Raw genomic sequence first — 14063 nt, 5'->3', positions numbered from 1 at the left:
AAGTATACAATCAACAATTGGTAGTAGCAATAATGGCTGCTATCCATGTTTAAATTGTAGCCATTGCAGCTCAATGATAAAAGGCAAATACTTCTACCATCCTACGAGTGGTAGGAAGTTTACAATAAACAAACATTTTACATGTAGAGCAACATATGCTATTTACATGATTAAATGTCCGTGTGGATTTATTTATATTGGCGAGACCTGCAGAGAGGTAAGGGAGAGGATAACGGAACACAAATCTAACATAAGGTGTAATAATAAAGAAGCACCAGTATCCTCTCACTTCCTCTCTGCAGGTCATAACATAAGTCAGCTTAGATTCTTAGTCATAGACCAGGTGATGAAACCAAGGAGGGGGGGCGATAGAGAGCATCTCCTAAAAGTTAGGGAGATGTTCTGGATTCACAAACTGGATTGCCTTATCCCCAAGGGCCTTAATAAAGACTTTGATTGGAGTCTATTTTACTAAAGAAAATCACACAGGGAGAAGGTTAGGATTGTTTGTATATTTTCTGGTTGATCAAGGGCGCTTAAAAATGGCTTGTGAATAACAGGGTGTTATAATGGTAAAATAAAGGATAAATGAATCAATTAAAGTGAAAGAAATTTTCTCAATGAAAAAATACACTCTGCAAAGGAATAAATCTTGATTGAAGTAAATATACTCTGTAGACTGTGCAGACATTGTGGATGTTTGGATTTTATGCTCCTCTTTTAATATTGTATATAGGTTTTATGTTTATATTTTAAATGATATGTACACTGTTCACCCATTCTATTGAAAAACAAAGAGACATCAAAAGTAAAAAAGAGTGTACTATATTTTACAACCAACAGGTGTCACTATTGCATGTTGCAATACATGTTTTTTCACACAATGGGTTAATGAACAGTTGATGAATAATTAACAGGTGAGGGTATAAAAAGCATGAACCTGTATAATTAAGATGTACATGACTAAGAGCCACATTGGCTTGAAACGTTGTATGTTTGGACCCAGGATAAGAAAATAAAGGTCTTTTAAATTGATATGGTGGCTGGAGTTTTTTGAAGTTTGTGATTGTGCTGTGGACCTGGCTAGTCTGCTGCTCCGTGCCCCATAAGAGAAAGATTCAGGTGTGCTGTTTTCCACTTATTGGATTTCACAACACTACAGACCAGAACCATACTATAGACAATTTGACAGTCCTTTAAAACCTTGGGATAAGGCACCTTATCAGAGATTCTATAGAAATAACTATAGAAATAACTTTGGGGGCAGAGATGACCAAGGCCAAACACAGTACCCTGTATGGCACTACAGAAAGGCACACAGACGCCAATATAGAGGAGGAAGAGGGAATAATCCCCAAAATTACTCCGGGGATCAAAGATATACAGAAGATCAAAGCAATGAATATCATAACGCTGGATCCAGACATGTATATTGGGACAACGAAAGACCATATGACAACCACGAAAGAAGGACCTATGAAACACAAGATAGAAAACAACCCAAAAACCCGGATATGGCCTGCAGCCAGAATGAAGGCATCCACAGAACAGCACAGAATGGTGATATGAATCCAGGAACGAGCTTAAATCAAACTGCCTCTTCATCACATTTTTTAAGGATGAATCCATCAACAGCAAAAGACAAACAAATAAAATAGAAGAAACAAAGAAAATAAGGGAAAAAAACCCTGATACAATAAAACAAAGGAAAAAGACCAGAGGTAAACGTGGAGGCAAAAGAACAACGAAAAAGACACCAAATATAAACAATGAAGAAGAGAGGATATTGGATGACACAGAACCTATACAGATAGCGACCACATCAAAAACTCCACACAACGTGACAAATATTGGAGATGGTATTTTTAACCTCAGCACCCATGAAATTAGCAAAGAGGAAAGAGAGATTCTGAAATATGGCCTCTCGTTTGCTCCAGCCAGAAGTATGGACAAATTTCAAGCATTCATGAATACTAAAAACTTTATACGGAAATTGACTTTAAAGAGGTATTTTCTAAAAACTCCAATGGACCCGACACCAATAAGAAGTTACACATCAGCAAATGCTGAGGACCCCTACATACACACAGGGTTAAAACCAACATCAAAATTCTACCCTGTGCATGCGAAAGGGAATGCCATCGAGGCATTTGAACTGATGGTGACCAAAGACATCAGAGATATCAACCAAAAAAGCCTGAAAAGAATAAAACCAAACCTATCAAGACAACATACAGAAACAATCAGGAGACTAGAGAATAAGAACCATCTCACGATCAAACCAGCCGATAAAGGCGGAGGTATAGTCATCTTAGACAGAGAGAAGTATTTGGCAGAGAACCAACGCCTACTAAATGATCAGATGACATACCTGAAGCTAAAGAATGATCCTGTGAATAGGTTCCAGGAAGAACTAAAGGAACTTTTAGAAAATGCAAGATCACTAGGTATACTGGATGAAAAAGAATATAACTATCTAGACACCAAATATCCGATAACACCTATAATATACCACTTGCCCAAGATACATAAAAACCTCAAAGAACCACCTGGCCGTCCAATTATCTCTGGAATTGGATCACTTACCAGCAATTTGTCAGAATATGTGGATCAACATCTCCAGAAATATGTAAAAGCCCTCCCATCCTATCTGAGGGACTCCACCCAAGTTCTAAATATCTTGGAGGAAACCCCGTGGGAAGATGGATATATTATGGCGACTTGTGACGTCGCTGCATTGTACACCAGCATACCACATACAGAGGGACTTGAAGCAATCAACTGGTTTTTGAAAAAAGACCCTGAGATGTTAGAAGATCAGGCTAAGTTCATAATGGATAGCATTCAATACATCCTACAACATAATTACTTTTGTAACGAGGGGGTCTATTACCAACAAATATGCGGCACAGCTATGGGGACCAGGTTCGCGCCTAGCTATGCCAACTTGTATATGGGAAAATGGGAGAGTATATTTTGGGACTCCTGCCCAGCAAGCGCGGACCTGGTCCTCTACCGCAGGTATATAGACGATATTTTAATTATTTGGAAAGGCTCAATACAAGATCTACTATATACAATCGAGATCATGAATCAGAACAGATTGAATCTTAAATTTACCCACACTTGGAGTATAAAGGAAATTGTCTTTCTAGATTTACAAATAGAAGTAAAAAACAAAAAATGGGAAACCTCCACACACTTTAAAACAGTTGATAGCAACAACTATGTACATCACGAAAGTTGCCATCATGAAAAGTGGAAAAAGAACATTCCCAAGAGTCAATTCCTTAGAGTTCGAAAGAATTGTTCTAACAGTGAAAAATGGGAAGAACAAGCAATACGTCTGAAAGAGAAATTCATAGAAAGAGGGTACAAAGAGGAAGAACTGGACCTCAAGATAGAGGAAGTAAGAAAGGTGGAAAGAAAAGAACTAATGAAATACAAAGAAAAGAAAAAACAAGGAATAGAAGAAACCCTAAATGTACCAATGATCACTGAATATTGCAGCAATAAGCACATTATGGAAACAATTTTTAAAAAACACTGGCATCTGTTGAAAAACGATGACATAATCGGAGAGAAACTTCCAGATCGACCGAGCTTCGTATATAAGAAAACAGGAAATCTAAAAAACAGATTAGCACCAAGCCTGCCAAAAAAGAAGAAACCTAGCACACAAAGTCTACAAGGAGAACCAATTAAAGGTTTCTTCCCTTGCCTAAGCTGTAAAGCCTGTAAAAGAGGAACTAAAACAAAGAAGTTCAAATCAACGCAGACTGGAGAAGAATTTAAGATCAAGGACCTCATCAGATGTCAAGACACAGGCATCATCTATCTCATAGAATGCTCTTGTGGCCTTCAGTACATCGGCCAGACTTCAAGAAGCCTCAGAGACATGTTAAGAGAGCATATTCGGCTAATAGAAAAAAAGGATAAAGACACAATTCTGTACAAACATTTTGCCACTAAGCATAATGGCAAAATACAAGAGATGAAATTCATGGGCATACAGAAAGTTATAAGAAATTGGAGAGGAGGGGATTTTGAAAAGACCCTCCTCAAAGCTGAATCCAAATGGATCTTTTTAATGGATTGCCTTCATCCGAAAGGTCTGAACAACAGAGAGGACCTGACCTATCTACATAACTGAGTTATCCTATGTGATCAGATACAATGAATACCAGACTATACGATTAAGACATCTTGTTCCCCTCCCATTTAATACTTCACTGAAACCACCTTAAGAACCTTACCAAGAAAACAGAATTTGTAAGAACCATCAACTACACTAAGGAATTGAATTCACATTGGCCTCTACTAATACAAACATCTCAAAAATATGACACAACCTATAGAATCATGATCTGACTACTAATTTATGACCCTCCAAACATCAGTCTAGTTCTTTAATCCCATTAAGAACAACGTTACCATGTAGGATTTAAGATAATTCACGCATAGATATAGAATATAACCATTTAGCCATTTTGAAATTCTTGAAACTCAATCTCAGAAACTAGGGCAACAAACCTCCAATAACAATGGAGTTATACGCTTCTATTTGCTATACCACGTTTAGCCATAGATCAGAATTGATGTTCTCTAAGGAGTAACAACTATCTGAGATATGAACCAATCTCCTGATTGCGATTTCTGTACACAAGTCAGAACTAGACAGAGAGGACATACGCCCCTAAATAAAGAGACTCTACCTGAAAATGATAGAGGGAGTGACATAAAGAAGTGGTACTATAACAATTATCACTACAAATTTAGATATTTATTAATGTCCGCGGACTTGTCTACTCAACCCCATTGTAATCAGGTGAAGCAAAAACTATAGGCAAGATAAATGTCCCTCTTTTCGCCATCAAATCCTAAGACCAATCGGGTATCATGTCCATCTATTTGAAATATTAATATCCGATGCTATTAAGTGCATAATGGCAATATCTAGTCTAGATCCTTGAAGTTTCTGACATAAGATTAGTTTGGTTTATATATGTATTTTTTATAAAAAAGATTTTTAAAAAAACTTTTTAAGAATCCTCTATAATTTTACATTCTTAGGCTTCTTATTTTTAACAAAAAATTTTTTAAAAAAAGTTTTTTGGTCTAATTCCCCAAATGAACCTCGTATCCTTACTTAAGTTGGTCCTTTGGGTCCTTTTCATGAAGATAATTATGATTACGCTATCACTGGTTTACTATCCAATAAACTAAGTTTTAGCATAGAATAAAGAATGGAGTAACTTTTAGACACCACCCCTAACAACTCAAATAACAATTTGAAGTGTCACCGGGTTCGCCCTTAGCAACGAACAACCGGAAGTAACACCGGGCTTGTTTACATCCGGTATTATCAACCGGAAGTGACATCAGGGTATCGATGTCACTAAAACAAAATACCGCTGAGGATTAAGGACATATATACATAATCTACCAACTGAAATATAGACACTAAGAGTGCCTAAAAATTATAGATACTCTAAACAAAAACTTAAGAGACATCTAATAGTAATATCGAAAACCGGAAGTAGATTTAGCCATTTCCGGTCACACAATCAGTAGGCCTATATAAAGATGCTCAGCTTACCAGTGAATCAGTCTTGAAAAAGGTCTTGTATGGACCGAAACGCGTAGACAACACATTGGTAAGCATATTTCTGATTATTCTTTTTTAAAAAATTCTGCTACACTATGTTGTATCTTTGATTTTAGGGATCATCGATATTTCACAGACCCAGCTGAGATCTCCAAAGGATTCCTTTGGATGATCCTTCTCCAGCAATCGAAAAAAGTTTTTCACAGGGAATAAGATTCACAGTGGAATATACATATACATTTTTGCTCTAAATTGCCTTTTTGGATAATTTTGCTTTTTATAATTTTGCTTTTTGTTCTTAAGGGATTTATATTTTTCACTTACCTCTGAATCACCACGAACGTTTTCATCGGACCGCTATAACTTCCACATTTTTTCTCACTACAGCAGGAGCTTTTTTTCCTCACCACAGGAGCTTTTTCAAATTATAGCAGGAGTTTATTTGGGTTTTTCTAGTGTCCACGCACAGATTTTTTCACTGACATTGCTCAATCACACATTTTTACACTCACTCAGTATTGCTCCTTGTCACCCACTCACTGTCTCACATTTTTTCTTTTATCACTATACAGGACTGACACTGTTGTTTTTGAATTTTTATTGATTTTCATGATTTGATGTTTTTTTGCATTTGCACAGATTAGTTGCACTTGTATCACGATCTAAGTGTTGTACAGATCGGTGGTATCCCTGCTATTATTTTAAGATCACCCCTTGGTATTTCTCTGCAGTTTAAATTTACCAGTTTGTGTTAAATTTACCAGTTTGTGTTATATATTTTTTCCTTTCGGTACCGCAGCAACCCTTGTAGCCAGGGGTCAGTGTTCTAGATTCTCAATCGAGTGCGGCTTCTGTCAAGCACTCCCTTTTTTGAATCCTCACTGCGGCTACTTCACAGATATGGATCCATAGCTTCACTGACATATACTGTGCTCCTATCTCTAGCACTTTATTTATCAGTTCCGTAGCATATAGAATAGTATCATCATTACGCTGCCACTATTCAAGATTTGCACTATTAGTTATTCTTACCGTATTCACGGAAGGTTAATTATACCCTAGCCCAACTTATGGGATTTGGGACAGGGTCTAATAGAACGGTTACTTCGAGTTATATGTTGTATTTTTGAATTTTTAAGTATCATTTTGAGCTACTTTATGTTATTTTAACATTGTTGCCAACGAAGTTAATGTAATAATTTTAAAATAGCCGGCTAATTTTATTTGTTTTAATCTTTCTAGGAGAATTTTACCAGCATTGTTCTTATACTACTCTGTATTAATAAATAAATTTTAAACTCAATCTAGTCCTCCCATACGTTTGTGTGTACATACCTTTTTAGCCTTTTTTGGCGCTGTGATCACTACTACCGTTTTTAAGTATCTGTTTTTTGAGGGGATTGGTTAGACCCCTTTTGTGACTCACAGCTTAAGGTATATCTTAGCGCTGATATATCATATTATCCCTTACCTATTTTCTGGGCTAGAACAACCAGAAGGGCTTGTAAATTATTATACGATGTTTCATACATGCTGACAAGTGGCTTTACTCCCTAGTATTAGTAACGAAATGGAACTGCTTTACCCGGCAGACCGGGGGGGGGGGATATTCTGATGAAAAAAGGCAGCTGCTGTGCCCATCCAGACGCCCTGGATGATGATTCTATATAAGCAATCTCCATATAATAGATATCATTCGGTTCTGCTGAGCTTCATACACCTGGTTCTGCACAAGAGAATTCTGATCTTTTAGTTAGTGAACGAATAAACAGCATACTTTCTTTATGTGATCTGGAGCCTTTGTATTTTGCGTCTGGATATGGCAGCTGCTAAGACACGCCCCCCCTTCATTTGCTTTTTAAATATATTTAAATTAAAGAAAAATCTGCCATCTACTTACTTCATTGACATTTATTTTCTGTATTTCTTCAACGGGGAGATGGACTATGTATCTGCCCAAGATCCATAGGTTCTCTGCAGTGACCCATGATAGGGATCCATTCATATCTGTGTGCAGAAAAATTATATTCTTTATTTACTTAATAAATGATTGGAAAATACTGATTTTATAAAGTGTAGATCCTTGTAGGCAAATGCATTCTTCTTATGTATTCTTGAGTTAAAACTCTATGTGCACATGTGTGCCTTGGAGGAAACATAGATTGTGTGTTGTCTTGTGATATATACAAGCAGGGGTCAAGCCCTACCCCCCTCACAATGAATATTGCTTTATATATATACCCAGGACATACTTGAAAACGGGAGAAATCTCAATGTATCTTTCCTGGTAAAATATTTTATAAATAAATAAATATAAATATATATTCACACACACACTGTATTGTATGTATATTATCTATACACTTTGGTTAATGAAAGCAAATTAAATCCAATGAAGGGTTAAATGGTTGCCCTTGGGCCTGAGAATCCTCCTCTGTCACAGTCTCACCCACTGAGGGGAGCTAATAAACCCCAGAGCAAACCACACAGAAATGTAGGCACCATTTGTTACACACAGTGCAGGGCGATCACACAGCAGGACCTCTGACAGGCTTGCATTTAGTGTATTATAGGAAATGTTACTGCCCATTACTAGAGGCTTCAGGGCCTATTTATTATGGTGCGAGCGGATATGATCCGATATAGCTGCACATCGATAAATGCCAACCGCATACGCTCTCGGCATTTATTATTGCAAGAACTGCTGGTGCAATGCAGCCCTTCTGTAGATTCGCGGGTGTCAATCAACCCGATCGTATTCGATCAGGTTGATTTCTGTCGATTTCTATCTGCCTCCTCAGATTTTTGTCCCCATCTCAGAGCAGGCAGACAGGTTATGGAGCAGCGGTCTTTAGACCGCTCGCTTCTTCATAACTTCTGTTTCAGGCGAGCCTGAAGCCTAGCCGGAAACACGGGGCTCCATACGGAACTTGATAAATATGCCACTTCAGGTTGACTGTGACTATACAGCTGGCCCCATGCGCTGTGTAAAAAAAAACAGACCCGCTCAGCAGAGAGCGGGTCTGTAAAACCGGCATATTTTAAAAAAATTAAAATGGAAAAAAAAGCTTTTATAACAATAGCACTAAAATAATGTTATATAATTCTGCACTATGTGCAGAATTATATAACATTATTTTTTAGGTTTACTGACACTTTAATGTCTTGTCTTTATATGCTTTGGATCACTGTTTGTCAGGGGTAAAAGAATACTTTGTAAAGTGTAAACGCAGTGCTAATTCTCATTTAGCTCTTCCCATTCATTTCTATGGGAGGACCACATGGTAAACTGAGGGCGATATTGGAAAGTTTTAAGTGGGAAAATTATTAATAAATGTGGCCAATTTGTTTTATGTCCCTTTAATCTTCAGAATCAAACCATATAGTGCTGAACATACTGTGGATGATTGATATATCAAATATCACATTTACTAGAACCAGGAGATTTGAAAAATACTGTTACCTCTTGTATAGAGATAGAGAGAGGTATAGACAGACAGGTAGGTAGATAGATAGATATAGATAGATTAGATAGATAGATTAGATAGATAGATGATATATAGATAGTTTGAAATATATATATATATATATATATATATATATATATATATATATATAGAGAGAGAGAGAGAGAAAGAGAGAGAGAGAGAGAGAGAGAGAGAGAGAGAGAAAGTATATACATGGATATTGATAGACATACAGACAGACAGACAGACAGAGAACGTGATAGATAAATAGACTGCTAGAAAGAGGTATAGACAGGCAGATAGACAGACAGAAAGATAGATTATTATTATTATAGTGGCTAATAAACTAGCAGTTAGTAGATAGATGAAAAATGAAGGAGCAGATAATGCAATCTTATCTCTGACTTATAAATATTACAGATATATCTTAAAATAGTAAAATGAACACTTTTATTAAATATCTTTCTCTGTGTTATTTGCTTTTAATGTACAATACATTTTTTACAGACATTGTACACTGAAGTTACTTGTTCACAAAACGTATTACAACCCCTGTGTATTCCTGATCTTCTTTATTCAGTGTAAGTAATCACATCGGAGCCCAGCAATGCTTTGTATTTCGCTCTCATTGTATATTGCTCCTGATTATCTGTCCCAAGTGTCCCTGGTCTGAAGTAAGTCAAACACAAACCCCTGAATAGTGTGTGGTATTCACAGAGGATTCTGTTACACTGGGGCTATCAGACAGGCTGATGTATGCAGAATAGCAATACTGTTTCTTTGATAGAAATAAAACATTGACATGAGTTTTTATTGCAGTTTAATGCTTCACACTTACCATTACCCATCTGGGTATTCTGAAGAATCTGAGTCATCCATTCATACAGGGTTCTCCGAGCACTGGCTGTTATTCTATCATACAGGTCCCTAAATGCAGACGTCCTACAGAACAAACAGTGGTGTTAAATGGAAGAGAAGGAAAATTCACGCTAAAAGACACTAAAGTCAGAACTAAGCTTTCATGATTCAGATAATACATGCAACTTAATTTTTTTTTTAGCCATTTTACACGTTCACAGGCACCAGCTCCTACTGAGCATGTGCAAGACTTCACAGTATATATGTATATGCGTTTTTGTGATTGGCTGATGGCTGTCACATGATACAGGGGGCAGGGAAAATATAAGTAACTAAAACTTGACAGAAAAAAAAATCTACTATTCATTTTAAATTCAGATTAAGAGCTATTGCGTTGTCTTTTTATTATGCATGTGTTGATTATGTAATTTTACTTTATTTAATAGTCATTTAATAGCTGAGCCGTGCACTGTAAATAATCCAACCAGAGAATAAACCTAATAGCAACTACTTGCCAACCTACCTATTTGTCAAAAATATACAGTATATCTTTTTTTTTCTTTTTTTTTATAATACACTTCTTTATTGAAATTTTTTTCTTTAAACAATTACAAAAGAAAGAATTCAGATTAATTCTATCTATCGGTACGTACGAAATACAAACTTAATTCGAAAGGACAACCTAATAGTTATAAGTCCCATAATTCAAATAAATCAATTTGTTTGTAGATTGTCCGGAACTTAGTATTTAACACAGAAGCTCAGAAGTGAAGGACATTCCCCTCCATACTGAGCATTAGTAAAGCATAGAAAAAGAAAGAAAAACATCATATGTTTATAACAAAACCTCTGATCTACATCCAATGGGGTATACCTTATTTATGATTTAATGTTTGTCTCATATTTATATCCTGTTACTCCATCTTAAAGCTACATTCTATCTAATTTAGTCTCAGACGTGCAAGGGAGAGAGAAAATATATATATATATATACAGTATATCTTTATTTATATATACAGTATATCTATTTATATATACAGTATATCTTTATTTATATATATATATATACAGTATATCTTTATTTATATATACAGTATATCTTTATTTATATATATATATATATATATATATATACAGTATATCTTTATTTATATATACAGTATATCTTTATTTATATATATACAGTATATCTTTATTTATATACACAGCATATCTTTATTTATATATGCAGCATATCTTTATTTATATATACAGTATATATTTATTTATATATACAGTATATATTTATTTATATATACAGTATATCTTTATTTATATATACAGCATATCTTTATTTATATATACAGTATATCTTTATTTATCTTTCTTACATGTATGTGTATTTATCTAAATCCACTTTTTTTTAGATGACGATTAAAGGGATATGAAACCATTTTTTTTCTTTCATGATTCAGAGTGCATGTGATTTTAAAATAGGAAGTTGTTGAACTGAGAGAATGCAGAGAGTACTGACAGTGATGGAAGGTCATAGCTGACCTGGAGATTTTTTTTTTTTTTTATAATCTTTCCCTACTCACTCTTAACTACCTTTTTCAAATCCCTCCTCTCTTCAATATCTCTTATTTCCCTCTCTCTTGTCTCTTAAGCCATATTTTCTCTTTACACTCTTTCTTTCTTTCTTTCTTTCCCCTCTCATATCTCTTCACTCTTTTTTATCCATTGTCTCTTAACTCTACCTTCTTCTCCACTTTCACTTTCCCTCTCCAATCTCTCTTTGCCCCATTTACCCTCTCAGAAGCAGAGGCGGCTCTCTAATAAGGCGAGTTAGGCAGGTGCCTAAGGCTTTGTGCTTACTGGGGCCTCGTGCCCGCCTAACTCGCTAATTAGAAAGCTGCTTTACATCTGAGTTGACAGTAAACTGTAGCGCTGCATGCGCTGATTCCGTGCGCACACAGCGTTACGGTCCCTTGCCACACTCACCTCACCCAGTACTTGAGGGGGTGCAGACAAGGGGAAGGTGTCACAGGTTACAGCCAGAGCCATCCATACATAACGCTGCATCCGCTCACAGGGCGCAGCATGAAGGAGGTTCCCTGTGCGGTAGCCAGTATAGGAAACGAGGATATGCGATAACCCCACCCCCCAATCATGCTGCACTGCTGCTGTGCGTCTAAAAGGCCCTGAGGGTGTTATGGGATGGAGGACTGGAGGTATATGATAGTGAGGAGGGATATATGATGTTGGGGTCCTGGGAAGATGTGATTGGGGGGTTGGCAGGGAAGTTGAGGTTCTGGGAAGGTGTGATTGGGGGGTTGGCAGGGGATATGTGAAGGTGCCGGTGGGGTTCTGGGAAGGTGTGATTGAGGGGGATGGCAGATGATATGTGAAGTTGGGGTTCTGGGAAGGTGTGATTGGTGGGTTGTCAGATGATATGTGATGTTGGGGTTCTGGGAAGATGTAATGGGGGGTTGGCAGGGAATATGTGAAGTTGAGTTTCGGGGAAGGTGTGATAGGAGGAGAATGACTGGGGAGATGCAATGATGGGGGGAGGGAAAGTCCTGGGGAAATGTGATGGGGGGGACGGGTGAGATGTGATTGTGGGTGGGGGCAACTGGAAAGATGTGATGGAAGCTGAGGAGAAGGACAGGGGGCCTGTGGAGATCTAAGTTTGTATTTTCTTTTTTTTGCGTGCTCATTATACAAAAAAATATAATAATTTTTTTTCAACTAATTTCCTAACCTTCCAAAATGTAAACTAAAATCTATCTCTATCATTAAATTTAACTATAATGTTCCTTACCTAAAGTATGAATAAATAAAATAAAATATACATAACATAGTAAGTTTAAAAAATTACACCGAATCACTGTATTTCTACACTGATGGGAGGACTGGTAGGATGTGATTGGGGGTGGGGGCGACTGGGGAGATGTGATTGAGGAGGAGCAGGAAATATGGGGAAGAAGAGCAGGGGGGCTGGGGAGATGAGGGAAAGGAGCAGGGGGCCTGGAGAGAGAAGCAGGGGTGCCTGGGGAGATGGGGGTAGGAGAAAAACAGGTGGTTCTGGTGAGATTGGGGAGAGAATCAAGGGGCTGGGAGAGAGGATCAGGGGCATGGTAAGATGCGGAAAAGTCTTGGGGCATAGGGGGTTTATGCATTGGAAGAACTTTGCATATTAATTTGCACCGTGTAATCTGATTATAGAATGTTTAGCATATCTCAACAAAGGTCATTATATAGGTTTAAGAGATATGCTTGAATGTATCTTCTAGCTATATCAAAATATTTTTTTAAGAAGATCCACAAAGTTCTCCCTTCTTAAACCTGTGTTATATATGTATTCTTCTTTATGGGTATATATGTCTGTGTCAGTCTTCTTTGTGTGTATATGTGGGTGTATGCGTTTGTCAGTCTCCTTTGTGTGTGTGTATATATATATATATATATATATATATATATATATTTATATATGCATAAAAAGAGAGAAGCGCTCTACCAGGAACGAACAACAGCTCATTAGCTAGTTCTATGGCGATTTAACACCCGGAAGCAGCCTCTTTTAGACCAGTGTGCCTTTCACAAAGGAAAACTTTGCTTAAGTACATCAGTCTGATCCCGCCAAGTAAGGTCAGTCCAGCCCCAAAATACCAGGCAATTCTCCTCTGAACAAGGAACATGACAACCCCAGACGATCGTTTCGGCCTCCTATGGGCCTCGTCAGAGAGGTGCAGCCACATTCCTCTAAGCACACTGGGCAAGGAGTCCACGTCATATTTATATATGTGTATATTTGTGAATGTCAGTCTTCTTTGTGTGTATATGAGTGTGTGCAAGTATGGGCAAATGATTGTATATATGAATGTCTGCATGCATTGTATAGGTAAATAAGTGTGTATTTGAGTGTGCGCATACATGAATAAATGACTCTGCAAGCATGGGTTAATGACTGTATGTAAGTGTGTGCATGTATGGGTAAATGACTGTGTATATGAGTGTACATGTGTGGGTAAATGACTATGCATTTTAGTATGTATGTGCGTGCATATGAGTGTATGTATATGTGAGTTTGTCAGATGGGGCTTTGTGTTAGAGTTTCGCCTAAGGCCTCACAAAGTCTAGAGTCGCCACTG

The 14063-nt window shown here is 37.1% G+C and overlaps 1 protein-coding gene across 1 annotated transcript in view; it reads right to left on the bottom strand.

Annotated features, from left to right (window-relative positions):
• The window catches only part of OTOA (otoancorin), a 132696-nt gene that overhangs the window by 101261 nt on the left and 17372 nt on the right, over positions 1-14063 (bottom strand). Inside the window, exons 8-9 of the mRNA XM_053694260.1 lie at positions 9914-10017; positions 7509-7615 (exon numbers count right to left, since the gene is read on the bottom strand). Of these exons, the coding sequence (XP_053550235.1) occupies positions 7509-7615; positions 9914-10017 (211 nt within the window). The remainder of the gene's footprint in view (positions 1-7508; positions 7616-9913; positions 10018-14063) is intronic.

The sequence above is a fragment of the Bombina bombina genome, chromosome 11 (genome assembly GCF_027579735.1).
Source record: "Bombina bombina isolate aBomBom1 chromosome 11, aBomBom1.pri, whole genome shotgun sequence".
NCBI lineage: Eukaryota > Metazoa > Chordata > Amphibia > Anura > Bombinatoridae > Bombina > Bombina bombina.
Note: the sequence above shows the minus strand (reverse complement) of the source record. Positions and strands in the feature narration are given on the sequence as shown.